The 12744-nt window shown below is 36.7% G+C and overlaps 1 protein-coding gene across 2 annotated transcripts in view; it reads right to left on the bottom strand.

Moving 5' to 3' along the window:
- Positions 1 to 12744, bottom strand: part of ADCY8 (adenylate cyclase 8) — a 139042-nt gene that overhangs the window by 18479 nt on the left and 107819 nt on the right. For both annotated transcript variants that reach the window (XM_074840604.1, XM_074840700.1), the window contains 4 exons: positions 10498 to 10699; positions 7093 to 7182; positions 5545 to 5717; positions 2540 to 2621 (listed from right to left, as the gene is read on the bottom strand). In XM_074840604.1, coding sequence (XP_074696705.1) covers positions 2540 to 2621; positions 5545 to 5717; positions 7093 to 7182; positions 10498 to 10699 — 547 coding nt within the window. The remainder of the gene's footprint in view (positions 1 to 2539; positions 2622 to 5544; positions 5718 to 7092; positions 7183 to 10497; positions 10700 to 12744) is intronic.

Below are 12744 nucleotides of genomic sequence, written 5' to 3'. Positions count from 1 at the left end.
AAACCAGAATGGATTTTGGCCTCTGTTTTGTAAGGTGTCTTTTTAGGGCTAATTGAGTGGAGGGAGAGGAGGGACTGAGTCTGCTGTGGGTAGTTTTATTCCCTCTTTGCAATTGTTAAGACCTTCTCTTTTAAAACCATGGCAGAAGGTTTCACTCAGGGTTAATAAGCTATTTATATTGTGTGTTTTTACTAGAAATGCATTTCTAATAAAGAAAACTGTATATAGTATTGTATTTTGATAAGATTTTAAGTGATAGCTTATGTTCATACAAAATATTCTACTTGTTAAAAAGATAAAGAGATAAATGAACACATTTTGCCACAGAATAAGTCTAACCTCAGAATTGTCCGCAAAACCTCTTTCATGCGCTTTTTCTCAAGTTTAGTTTGCAGAAACACTGCTGTAAGATATATATTACTCATGTTAAAAAGATGTGCTTCTAGATGAAATTGAATTTCTAATAGGGAATTAGCCTATTTAACCTGATGTCATGTAACAGTAACACAATGACTTTTAATTATGGGTTTAGCACAAGACACCTCGAGATTTATTGGCTGAAGTACAGGTAAGATTTTAAGAAAGCTCTGAGTCTAATTAGACAGTCTCACACAACTTTTTCTTGAATCTAACTTAAAATTTTGGATGCAAAAGTGGGGATTAACTTTAAATCACAATGGGTAGAGAACAGTAGTTAGTTGTTCAGAAATAAAAGACCCATAAATTTAATGCTACAAAAGTAATCTTTTTTGTAAATCCACCTAGAATGAGGCCAGTTTTAAGCTATTTTACTTCAGAATACTTTTGCAGTTTGTGAGAAGCTAATCTGTGCTGGAGGAAATTAAACAATACAAGAAAATGTTCTTGGGCACTGCCATTGGATATTGCTAAATTGACAGAGTGGTCCTGTGAATGATTTGGGAGAACATGCAGGAGTTAACACGTCTCAGGGACAATTTCCAAGGGTAGCTTGAATGCAGTCACCCTGTTTTATGGAACAGGAATATTAATAGGATGGAAAAAGACTGTGCTGTACTAACAGACCTCTGGGCTGGAAAATACTCTTAAACACCCCAGATCAAGCTTTTGTAGAAGACAGATATTTACACTCAGAATTGTGATCCTGAAGAGCATTGCCTGGATTCTGCCTCATACTTGCTTTACTTAGACTCCGTTAGTGTTTTCTTTCTTAGTACTTACTCTCATTTTAGATGATTCCCAACCCTTAGATTTGTATCTTTGCTTACGTTAAAAATTGTTGGGAATATTATAAGGCTTATCATGAATCTGGGATATTCAGTTCTTATTTGTTGCATATTTTTCCTAAATGGGCTTTATGTCTTGATAAATAAATGTCAAAGTGGATTGTTTCCCGTCAAACTTAAATCTGGGTATAAAGCGTGTTTCGTCCCTTGCTTTCCTACTCACTCATTCCTCATTTCCTCAGAAAGAAGATAGGAAGGAAGAAAATTACTAGAATGTCTACGTGTTGCCTTCTTTTTGCTCTCCTGTGGAAGGAATGGAGCCTGTAGGTACTTGCACAACTTATAAAGTTATTGTAATATTGTAATACAGTGTATGATACTGTGTTATTAATCACAGCAACGTTCCTCTCTTATTGCCTCACTCAAATTATGATGATTGAGAAATGCTGGTATTAATGAACCTAGTGCTCTTGAGGGGAAAAATCTTTAAGCAAGTTGAACACGCAGAACAATGTTTAAAGGCAATTGTGGTTGCTCCTTCTTTTAATGCAGTGGTCCCATTTGCCTTTATGTGACCAGAAACTGCCTGAAGTCAAAATGTTTGACATGCGTCAGCCTAGAGGTTGACAACCAGAAACACTGTGGAGAAAACACCCTGCTTTATGTGCCTTTTCTTCAATGCATTTGTTGTTTTAAATCTTCATTGTCGTACTTCACTTTCCCTGTGCACTGTGTATAGAATCTTGAAATACCCAGTTTCTCACTTACCTCTCGAGGGTATCAATCCTAAAGCTCTGAGACCCTTAAATCCTCGTTATGAACTAAGTCCAGGTGAAAGAATTCTTGCAAGTGGTCCATGACCCAAAGAAATTAGTGTTGGTGCTTACCGCAAATTTTCCTCGTTTCCTCAAATCTGTTGTTTTTTCCTCTATGAACCTACTAAGCCATTTCATGTGAGTTTTATTATTTACTGTTTGTTATTCCCTTTCCTCATTTGGTTTTATGCCTACTCGAGTGCACTGAAGCAGTCAGATGCCACTGGAATTGTACATGTACCTAAGATAAATGAAGTCCTGTTTGTTCCTTTAATTTCTACTACACAATGCAATATAACTTGTGTATTGCTGAATATAATATAGCACATGTTCTTTAAGAATGCTAAGCAGTGTCAGATGTGGGTTTTCTTTAATCAGATTCTGCATATGGTTTATTAAATTGTTAAAGGTCATATGCTCAAGTGAATAAAAAGGTAGTTGGTATTTTGAAAATAATTATTGTCACATCCTGTAATTGCAAGTGATATAGAGAATGGTTAAAACAAATGTTTGCATTACCTGTTGACCGTGATAAAATACAGCTAAAAGGAACATTGCCATCAGTAGTAAAGATGCCTCCTTTGTACCCAGGAAGTCTGTGCTGGAAAAAAAAATCCAAAGTAAAATACAGTTATTGATTTGTCAGTGTTGTAATTGTTCAGAAGTTTCATTTCATAATGAACCCTGGTACTTTTTGTTGTTCTTTAAAAAATCCCCTGCATTTGAAAATTTAACTTAGCAATAATTAGTTCAAGAGAACAGGAGTGTAATTGCATGGCTCACTGTTTGGAGACAAATGTATTAAATAACTAAATTGCAGCCTACAGTAGCTACACAGAAGATGATCTTTCTCTTCCAAACCTGATATGCAATTTTGTGTCACTCACTCTCTTTTCCTGGAAGCCTGGTAAACAACCATGAACACCACAGCCCTTGCAGAGTACAGGAGGTGGGACCTGGATGGGGAAAGGTTGAGGCTGGAGCTGGGAAAGGGAAACTTCTAGACTGTGAAGGTGAATAGGCCCTAGACATAAAAGATGAACCCCAAGGCAGGTGCTGAAAGTTAAACATCCCCACATTGTGAGAAAGGTCTGGAAAAGGTGACAAGTGGGTGAAGGAAGGAGGTGTGGATCAAAGGGGACAAATGACAAACAGTAATTAGGACTAGTTTTACTGAGCTACAAAGAGGAGTGCAGAGAAGAAATGACAGGGGAAGAAAAGGAAACTTGCAGACAATAGGGAAGCAAAGATGAGCCAGGAAGGTACTGGCTGTATGAAATCTGCTGTATGAAATCTGCTGTATGAAATCGCTGAGATGCTATGTGTGGAGCACAGGTGAAAGGGATCCAGAACAGTTAAAGGGGATTTCAAATATGAGGAGAAATTACAGTTATGAAGGGGGTTTCAAATATGAAGAGAAATTACAGTTATGTGAAAAGATGAAAAAACTGGAGAGATTGAGTATCTCTGTAATATCAGGGTTTTTAAAAAAGGCATGTTTCCCAGGGGAAAATATATAAATAAAGAGGTTGGGGAACTTGTAGGGCCAATCTTATAGCAAAAGAAAAGGGAGAAAGAACTAAATTTGGAGGTGAATCGAACATGGATACTTGGCAATTATTTTTTTGAAGGGAGATGAGGAAAGATGAGGTTAAGAGGTGTTTAAAGCTTGAAGTTGTGGAAAAAAGTTAATAAAGGAGTAAACAAGGAGTGGAAGTTGGAAGAGACTTTGGGACACTCCTCTGTCTATCTTGAGATCTAAGAATAAAGCAGAGTCCAGACCCTGAATCCATTTTCTGTAGTAATCTTAAATAAAAAAGATCAGGTGATATTTGTCAGAGGAGGATTCTTATGACAGAGAAATTAGAGAGAGAAAGAGCAGAGCCTGATGAAGAATAAACCAAAAGGAAACTTCCTTGTGAGAGAGCTAACTGAACTGACATTGTGGGGCTAATGAAGAATTTACTGTGAGGAAATGAGTCATCAGTATAGAGCCAAAGACAGGCAGGAAACATCTTTGTCATCTGCAAATATTTTGGAATCCAAATGTTTCCCATTTTGAAGTTGTCTGAAATACAACCTCCTAATTACATTCATTACAGAAGGACCCCTTGTACGCTGGCTAAAGGCAACAGCCTCAGAGGTCTTAGTTATGAACTCATCTGTTATTGCATATTGTGGCAATGTACCTATAGCCACAAATATATAGCTAGATGAATTTTGTAGGGAGTTGCAAAATCTTCATTCAACTAATTGGTATAGCTAAGCAAACAGATACATTTCTGGACACACAGCCTTGAACCTCATGTTCCCTAATGTCAGAGCTGAAGTTCAGATCCTTGTCCTGAGCATGGAGCATCTCAGCTGAGTTCCCTATGTCCTGGGCTGCTGTCTACTCTAGAGAATATTCCTGACTTTTTCTTACTCTTCTGTGATAAAAGTCACTAGAGAGTTTCATTGACACAGGGAGTAGAAACTACTCTGAATTCTCTAAGATTTTCACACAAGAGAGAATCTTTCTTTGCCGTGCTTGATTAGGGACAAAAATTAAACACAATGATCATGATTTCTACTTCTAGATGCTTAGCCAAAATATTGCTTACTACCATTTGCCATGTTTACTGGGGTCTGCAGTGAATATGCTACCTGTCATATCATTAGTTATTTTAGGAGGATAACTAGCATTAAGAAATGGAATTGCATACCAGATTTTTAGTACCTTGCTACCATAGGAAGCTAGCAAGGAAAGATGCAGAGTCTTACTATGTATAAAGGTGTGGCTGTTGTGAGAACTAATTGTACTGCAAATCCATGCTTTTCTGTCATTCTGAGGATCTTCATCTGGCATGCACTTACAAGAACAACCATCTGTAATACTACATTGGTCAAGTATCAAAGATTGAAGAAGTGTTTTTCTGAATGAGCTAAATCACTGTTGCTCAAAATTCAGTTATTGCAATGCTTAGTTCATCTCTGACTGCAAATTACTGTGACTCTTCTGTCCTCCTCGTCAACTACTCTTGCTGGGAAGGAAGCCTGGGAGGAGGAGTCTATCCTTCAAATGCACTCCTACAAAACTCAGTCATCCCTGTATTTCTTATATCTTTCACAGCAACACGTTATAGTTTAGATTTTATTCAGTTAAAACCCCGTCCCTAAAAAATCAATTGTTCACTCCTGTTTTCTTAAATTGAGAAGAGTTTCAAACAGTATCTCTACAGTTTTCAAGAATAGAAGCAACCAATCTATATGCACTGTAATGCATATTTTTAGCAACATGGATAGACTATGGAAGACATAAACGGCACACAAAAAACCCTGCTCAATATTTAAATGTCCTCATGAAATGAACATTTTAATAAAAAGACTTAAGAAAGAATCGCAGTATAAATCTTTCTGGATTAGTCATTGCCTCTTGCAACCATCACTCCTTACTTAAATATGGTGCTATACAATGTGCGCAAACTCTAGCAAGACTTGACCTTATTAAAAAACAGTTCCTAAAGGGGACTGTGAACACTTACTCTCCATTGTGGTTAAAGTTGTCATATTGCAGAAAAAGGGAAGCATAAATGGTCTCAGTCAGAAGAGAATAGATCGCAATCATGATGAGAAGTACTGCCAGCTTCAGGACAGAGTTGAGACGAAGAAAGACTGCACAAGTCACCATTGCCAGCACACCAGTGAAGACAAAATACTGAATAGAAAACAGCACTGGTTACTTTTGGTGATCAGTGACTACATATTAACTCCATAAATATCTATATAAATGATCAATTGATCAGAAGTATAAAAAAAATTGCTCTGGATTTCAGTTCTCGGTCTTCTTAGGGTGCAGGACACTTCAAAAGTAAGGGTTTTGCTAGAATAGAATGGGAAATTACAAATTCTCTATTTTACATGGAACCTCCATGCTAGCGGAAATCTTCCTCTGTGCCTTTATAGAATTTTCATTGTATGAGAAAGGAAAGGGCATCCTGTATAGTTAAAAGAGAAAAGAGACAGATGCTGCATGTAGTAGTTTGCTAATGAAAAGTCAACTTTTCATTAGAGAAAATAATTTATCTTCCTTTGGATTCTGAATTTCCACAAGACCCACATTAATCAGGATGGGAGAATCATATTCCTGCTTTAATCCTTTTCTCACACTAATTGAAGAGAGGATAAAGCCACAGGTTTGTGTGTTTTTTAATATATTTGTAAAAATTTTATTTTTAATATTGCAGGGTTAGCTTAGTTACACTACTTTCTTAAAATGTGATGCCTGGAAGTTTTATTCATATCTCATTTTCTAATCTCTTTGTGATCTCATTTTGCTCAATGATTAGTCATCTGTCAAATGCAACCCATGCAGCTGATACTGGATATAGAGAGACAATCATGGTCATGAGCTGTTCAGATTTAAAATAGCAACATCAACACCCACAGTCCAGATGTAGTTTAAATTAACTCCTATCATACAGCTTTAGGAGAGATAGCCTTCATTCTTCTGAGTACAGTTTTTCTTTAGTACAGTTCCTCTGTAGAAAATTCTGCTTCCCTGCATTTGCAGCATGCTCCTGGCAGTATCATGACACTGCCATATGAATTTCTAGGCAACATACCTCTTTTACCTGCACATGACCAACCCATTGATTTTGTTGCCTGATCCTCATCATAGAGAGGATTTTTTTTTGTTCCAAAAACAAATTTAAAATAACTACAGTAAATGACTGATGGTTTTCCTGTTGAAGAAGTATTAGTCTCCATTAGCTTCATATGTGTTAAATAGCGTATTTTATTGCACTAGGTTACTGAATCACTGCTAGATGTATTTCCAGCATAAAGGTTCTGTATGAAGTTCAGAGGTTGAAACTTGGTTGTAATGCCCCATTAGACCATAAGACTAAATCCTTCTGTAACCCGCCTCTGCTTTTTCTATCAGCATATGGATATATGCAAAGGTTCAGCTTCACAGTGTTGTTGAGGCACCTGACTCCACCACCAGTACACAGGTCACTGATTCCAGGTAGTGGTTGCCATGTAATCTTTGTGAATTCATGCCTCAGATTCAAAAGTACCCTCAGAAATACCTCAGGATAGGAACAGATGTCTGTAAAAGATGCAGATGAATTGAACGTCTGGTTCTTCAGGGTTACTGGTTTGTCAAAATCACACCATAGCTGTGAAGAAAGAAAACAAAAACAGGGCTATATTGTACACTGGTGACTAAGTGCTTGTGTGGTGACTGGTTGGGTTCAGGGATGGAACTGGCTGACCTGCTGCTCTCCATGCCAGCTCCCTAACTGGCACCAAGGACTAAATAGGCAGTAGGAAGACATACTGTGGAGATGAAATGGAAAGGGGGGAGCTATTCATGTTACAGACGTTCAGCATCTGAGTAGCCTTCCTATGCTCTCTTGTTGCCAAAGGGGAAAGATGAGCTTCTCTAGGAGTTTCAGGGGACTGATGTTGGACTCTTAAGAATTACTGTCTCAAAATGTTTACACTTTGCTATAAACTATAGAGAAAATTATTAAATTGGGAGCATAAAATCAGATTGCATATGTGCACTTGTTTGCAAGCAGGTTTTTTTTTGCTGTATGTTGCTATGGACAGTGTTATCCTTCTAAATGTGGTACAAAATCCCATGGCATCATGCAGAATTGGCTTGTGCCAAAACAAATGTGGTCCCAGAACTGCAACTGTGATGCCTAGAATGGAAGGGAATAAAAAATAATTCACAATATAATGGTTTTGAAAATGTAACACTGCCTTTTGCTGTTATGACCTGCATTCATTTTAATGGTACTTCAAAACAAGTGTATTAAATACAAACAAAATAGCAGTGTTGAGTTGCAATATATCCTGGTCTTAGAACACAGAAAAAAAATTGTTAATGGTTTCATGTTTTGACATTAAAGCAGATGGAGTCTCCTGTTACATATATTAATCCAATCTGGATGTTTATACTAGGTCATTTCATCAACCTGGTATGTACAAGCTAGTTCCCCTGTCTTTCTTTCCAACAGAGTTAGAGAGTTTGTTTAATGAGGCCTTATTTCTTATAATTAAATTCTAATGAATTTTGAACTTGAAACTCTCTTGTTTGTTCTTTCAGCAATTCAGTCATCTCTGCAATGCAGCAACATTATCTAGGTTATCTGTGCAGTCCTCTGTGACAACAGATAATTATTGGTACCTTCTGAAAGTTTATGAGGTGTACAGTACCTGTCTGCAGGGCACAGTGCCGTGAGAACCACTCTGGGTGTCTTTTAAAAAGACCTTCAGGATCAGAAAATTTATTCTAATTTGATAACAATAAGAATGCACTTGATATAAAGAACCACAAGGCTCATTTGCTGCCCTGGTGCAACCAGAGACTTACAGCTCTTGTTAGAAAGCATCTGAGTATTAGTTTCCTCCAGCTGGGTGCATTTGAACTCAGTGGACACATATAGCTGCAAGGCTGAGCTGCATTACCTGTTCTTAAATGCATGCAGGTGCCTCCTGAGCAAACTATTATTATAGCAGAATTTTGACATATGAAATAATGAGGTTATATGAATGTTGCGATTTCCTGTAGAGGTCAGGACACAGTGACTCAAGCCACTGACATTCTAAATATATGATAATAAATATAACTGTTTATTGCTTTATAGAAACCCACTGGTATGACAGTAAAAAGAGTTTCTTTTAACTGTTTTTGGATTAGCCATCCCACAAGATTGCAGTGGACACAATTCTAAAAAATAATCCACAACAAGTCAGGGGAAAATCCTGTTATTTTCATATCCATAACAAATTGGATATTGATAGCCCATTAGAGATCATCTTGTTTCAAGAGCAAGATTAATTCTACCAAAATCTTTCCTGACAGATATTCTGAAACATGATTTAAAAAACTCTAAATTTTACAACACTCCTTAGTGATATATAATATAATGTACCTCTGTACTTATGTTCAGGAAGTTTTCAGCCTTATTGAACTTCCTGTCATTTACCATATTTATATTTTCTCTGTAAGGAGAGTAATCAGTGACTACATTCTTCTTTCTCCAACTAACTGTCTTATCAGTGACTGCATGGTATCACTAAAAAACCCAGACATATGTTGAGTCCTTGCATATTGGCAACTGGAATTCAGTCATGGAAGGATGACAGCAATAGAATGTAATAAAATCTCGTATCTGATAGCAGAAGATGAAGCAAATCCTTGAAGTATCAGACTTCAGCATACTTTAATGATATAATCATAATTATTATTATTATTGCAGGATAATTATTGTTGTTGTTGTGTTGTTATAGTTGCTATTGTTATTACTGTCACTAAATGCTTTCCTGGTCTCATCTAGAAGGAAATAAATATTTACAAAGAATAAAGTTCAGATGAAAAAGCACTGCTACATCCATAGTCAAAAGGTACCTTACAAGAGGAAAGAGTGATGAAAATGTTACTTTTAATCTATTGGTGAGATATTTGCCTTCTTCTTGGCTCAGGCTTCAACACCTGCCAGGTTGTCTGACATGATAATCTGCCTAATTCAGGCAAAGCTGTCTCATATTTCTGAAGACATCAGGATAATCAGAGCTCTAATTTATTTGCATATAAGACCCCACTCTCTTACCCTGTGACACTGTATAGAGCCAGCCCCACAGCATTCAATTACCAATATTTTTATCTAACTACAGCTGCTAAGCAAAGCTTGGTACATGCCTTTCCTCACAGATATACTGATGAACATTGCTCTAGATTTGTCACACCTTAGAGTCTTAGTGGAGATGTGTAAATTAGGAGTCAAATCAGACTAAACTTATGTGGATAGTGGAGAGAGAAAAATCTCTTTATTGGGACCAGTATGATCAACAGAAATCCTTGCAGATGCCTGTTGGTCTGCACTGACTATAAAGAAAGCTGAGAGTGACAATGCCCATGGTCTGGTACTTCAGCTAAGGTGAATCTGGACAAAAGGGGTTTGTCAAAGCACTAAATGAGCAAGGCAAGGTATGTGTAGAATTTTCAATTTTTAACTTCTTACATGCTGTGGTTACTGTCTCAGCTTGACCTGCTCCATCCTTTCTTTAAAGGTATTGTCTGTGTTTGTTTACACTCCTCATTTTTTTAGTAATCTAATTAATGGGAGAACTGTGAGATGAGGAATTTAACATCTATAAGCATTACTTGCACTGACATTCTTTAAAAAAGTATATCAGCATGTCAGAAAATTACAAATGGTCCTCAAAGTATAGATATATTGAACAGAAAGTAGCAAAAGGGTTTTAAAAATAGATGATTCTCATAAGGGAGAAATAATTAGATATTTAGAAATACATAGCTTAAGCAACAGATTGAATTTCCTGAAGCAGTGGTACTTTCCCTTTTATGTTTAAATTATAGCTGGCTTATAAACACATTAGTTAGCAAGTCCCGCAGCAAGCTTAATAATTCATAAATCATCTTTTCCTGTATAATATTCCCTAGTTCCCTATAAGCTTACAATATTGATGATGGCTCCAAGAAAGTTAATCAGAATGGATGCAAATATAATGACATTCCTGGCCAGGTAGGTCTCATTAATCCAGCAGCAAGTTTTCCGCAGCATTAAGGGTAAACATTTGTAATCTTCTGCCGTAGTGATTAGCACAAGAGCGGAGTGCAGCATAATCAGAATAGAAAACTGAATGACCATTGGTATCACCCTGGGAAGAAAAAAAAAAGAGAACCTATCATTAAACCTCAACACAATACCACTGTTAATAAAAATAAATGTGTAAACAGTTAAGACTAGGAAAAATCAGTTGTCATAAATCTGAGTCAATTAGTCTAGGAAAAAACCCAGAGAAAGCAAAGATTTGCTCATGTTCCATAGGTCTGCCATTACTTCACATGGTTTCTTGCTGAGAAAATGCTGTTGAAGAAACAAGCCAAGGAAATAATTGCCACTGCCTCTCTCTGTCTATATAGAGTCTCAGTGGCAGGAATGTTCTTTCTTTTGTGTCTCGGTTGTCCCTTAAGTTTCTTTCAGAACAAATCTAGTCAACCTGTAGGATCCTGATGCCACTTATGTATGAGCTGGTTCCCACTCTAGTACACTAGTTTGGGGGCAGTTTAGTAGTGTTATTTTGTATGCAGCACAACACTGTTGTCTTAAACTCATGCTATACTGAGGGTCATAGACTCTAAAGTGAATTCAATAGTGCAGCCTCTTTTCTGGATATAAACCAGGATATAATAATTAGAGAAATGCAAGATTCCCCTCCTAATTCTTAGTGGGTCAACTGCAGCTAAGAATCTCATTGGTTTCTAAAAATGCAAAAGGATTGATATTCTGTTTTCATGGAAGTCCTTTAAAATATAGAGCATATGAAAAAGTTTTCTATGATCCAAACATATTTAAATAAAACATGTTCTTTGGCATACTCTATAAACATTGTCCTTGCAAATGTGATCCTTAATCAAGCATTGTTAAGTGTGTACACAGAATAGACACTTCAAATCTTTTGAATAGACCATTAAACCCCATAATATCTCCTGGTTCAACTTCCATTATATTTTTCTAATTTTATTCCTTTTCTTGTTTAAATCTGGGACCTGAAGTCAATCAAGTAACTGACATGGTTGGAAAAAGCAGTAAATCATTTTACTTCGCTGAGAAGAAAGCTCTCAACACTTCATAAGTCAAGATTTTTTTGTCCTGATTTGTGCCAGTCATTGTCCTTCTGTGTCGCTTTTCCCAAAGATCAAACCCATGCAAATTAAAAGTAACCCCACTGCTGCTGCAAAGCTCTCCCTTCTACACTCTGTTTTCCTTTGCCTTTTTGCTATAAGGAGAGTGATTAAACTTGAGGTTTTGAATTAAGACATTAAAATTTCCAGTAACATAGATGTATACGTGCCAGTACACTGCAGTGATTTAATCATAATGTCTCACAGAAAAAAAAATCTTTGAAAGTGGACTATCAAGGGGATCCAGGAAGACTTCTGCACTTTGAGGTGGCTGAATGTAGGTAAGTTGACTCTGGTTATTAAGCCTTCTGTAAAAATATGTATGTTTTGTCTTATTAAAAACATGAAGTTTCAGATTTTGCTACACATCACCTATCCTTCTCGTTGGCAAGACAAATTTAAGGGTGCAAGGTGGAAATAGAAGTGGAAATATTAACATAGATTTTATTTCCTCATTTTTTGGTAGGTCAGACATATCCACTCCCTGAATCTAAATGGACTGTATTTCAACCTACCTCACATTCCCCTTGATTTCAGGCTATTTAAATTTGGCTTTAGAAGAGCAAATTCTAAACTCACACAGATCTGAATTCAAATCTGTGGTTTGAGCCTATTAACTAAAACTTTCACTCTAAAAAATTTCACCATAATCTTATAGGTATGTAACTAATGGGAAGAGGAAACTACACTGAACTGTAGGAGAGGATACATGGACATAGAAGAAAATGCTTGAGAATCAGTCTGGGCAGGAACTGGCATTTCTTAGTTCTGGCCATGTTTGCAGCAGATGGATAGAGTCCAAAATATTTGTCCCAAGGAGAACAAAAGATGCACTGGCTAGTTTATGTGAAAACTGTGAGTACATCTTCCTCACAGTACTGATGTTTGTAGAAAATACCTTGAGAAAACAAGAGAAATGAAAATGTTTATGTTCAAAAGGATATTCTTTTTTGAAAAAAGTAAGCATAAGTCAGGGTATATGCAGGGAAATGTTGGTCATGTTGAGGGAAAATCCAGA

This window comes from Strix aluco, chromosome 1 (genome assembly GCF_031877795.1).
Source record: "Strix aluco isolate bStrAlu1 chromosome 1, bStrAlu1.hap1, whole genome shotgun sequence".
Lineage (NCBI taxonomy): Eukaryota > Metazoa > Chordata > Aves > Strigiformes > Strigidae > Strix > Strix aluco.
The sequence above is the reverse complement of the archived record's forward strand: the minus strand, read 5'-3'. Positions and strand labels throughout refer to the sequence as shown.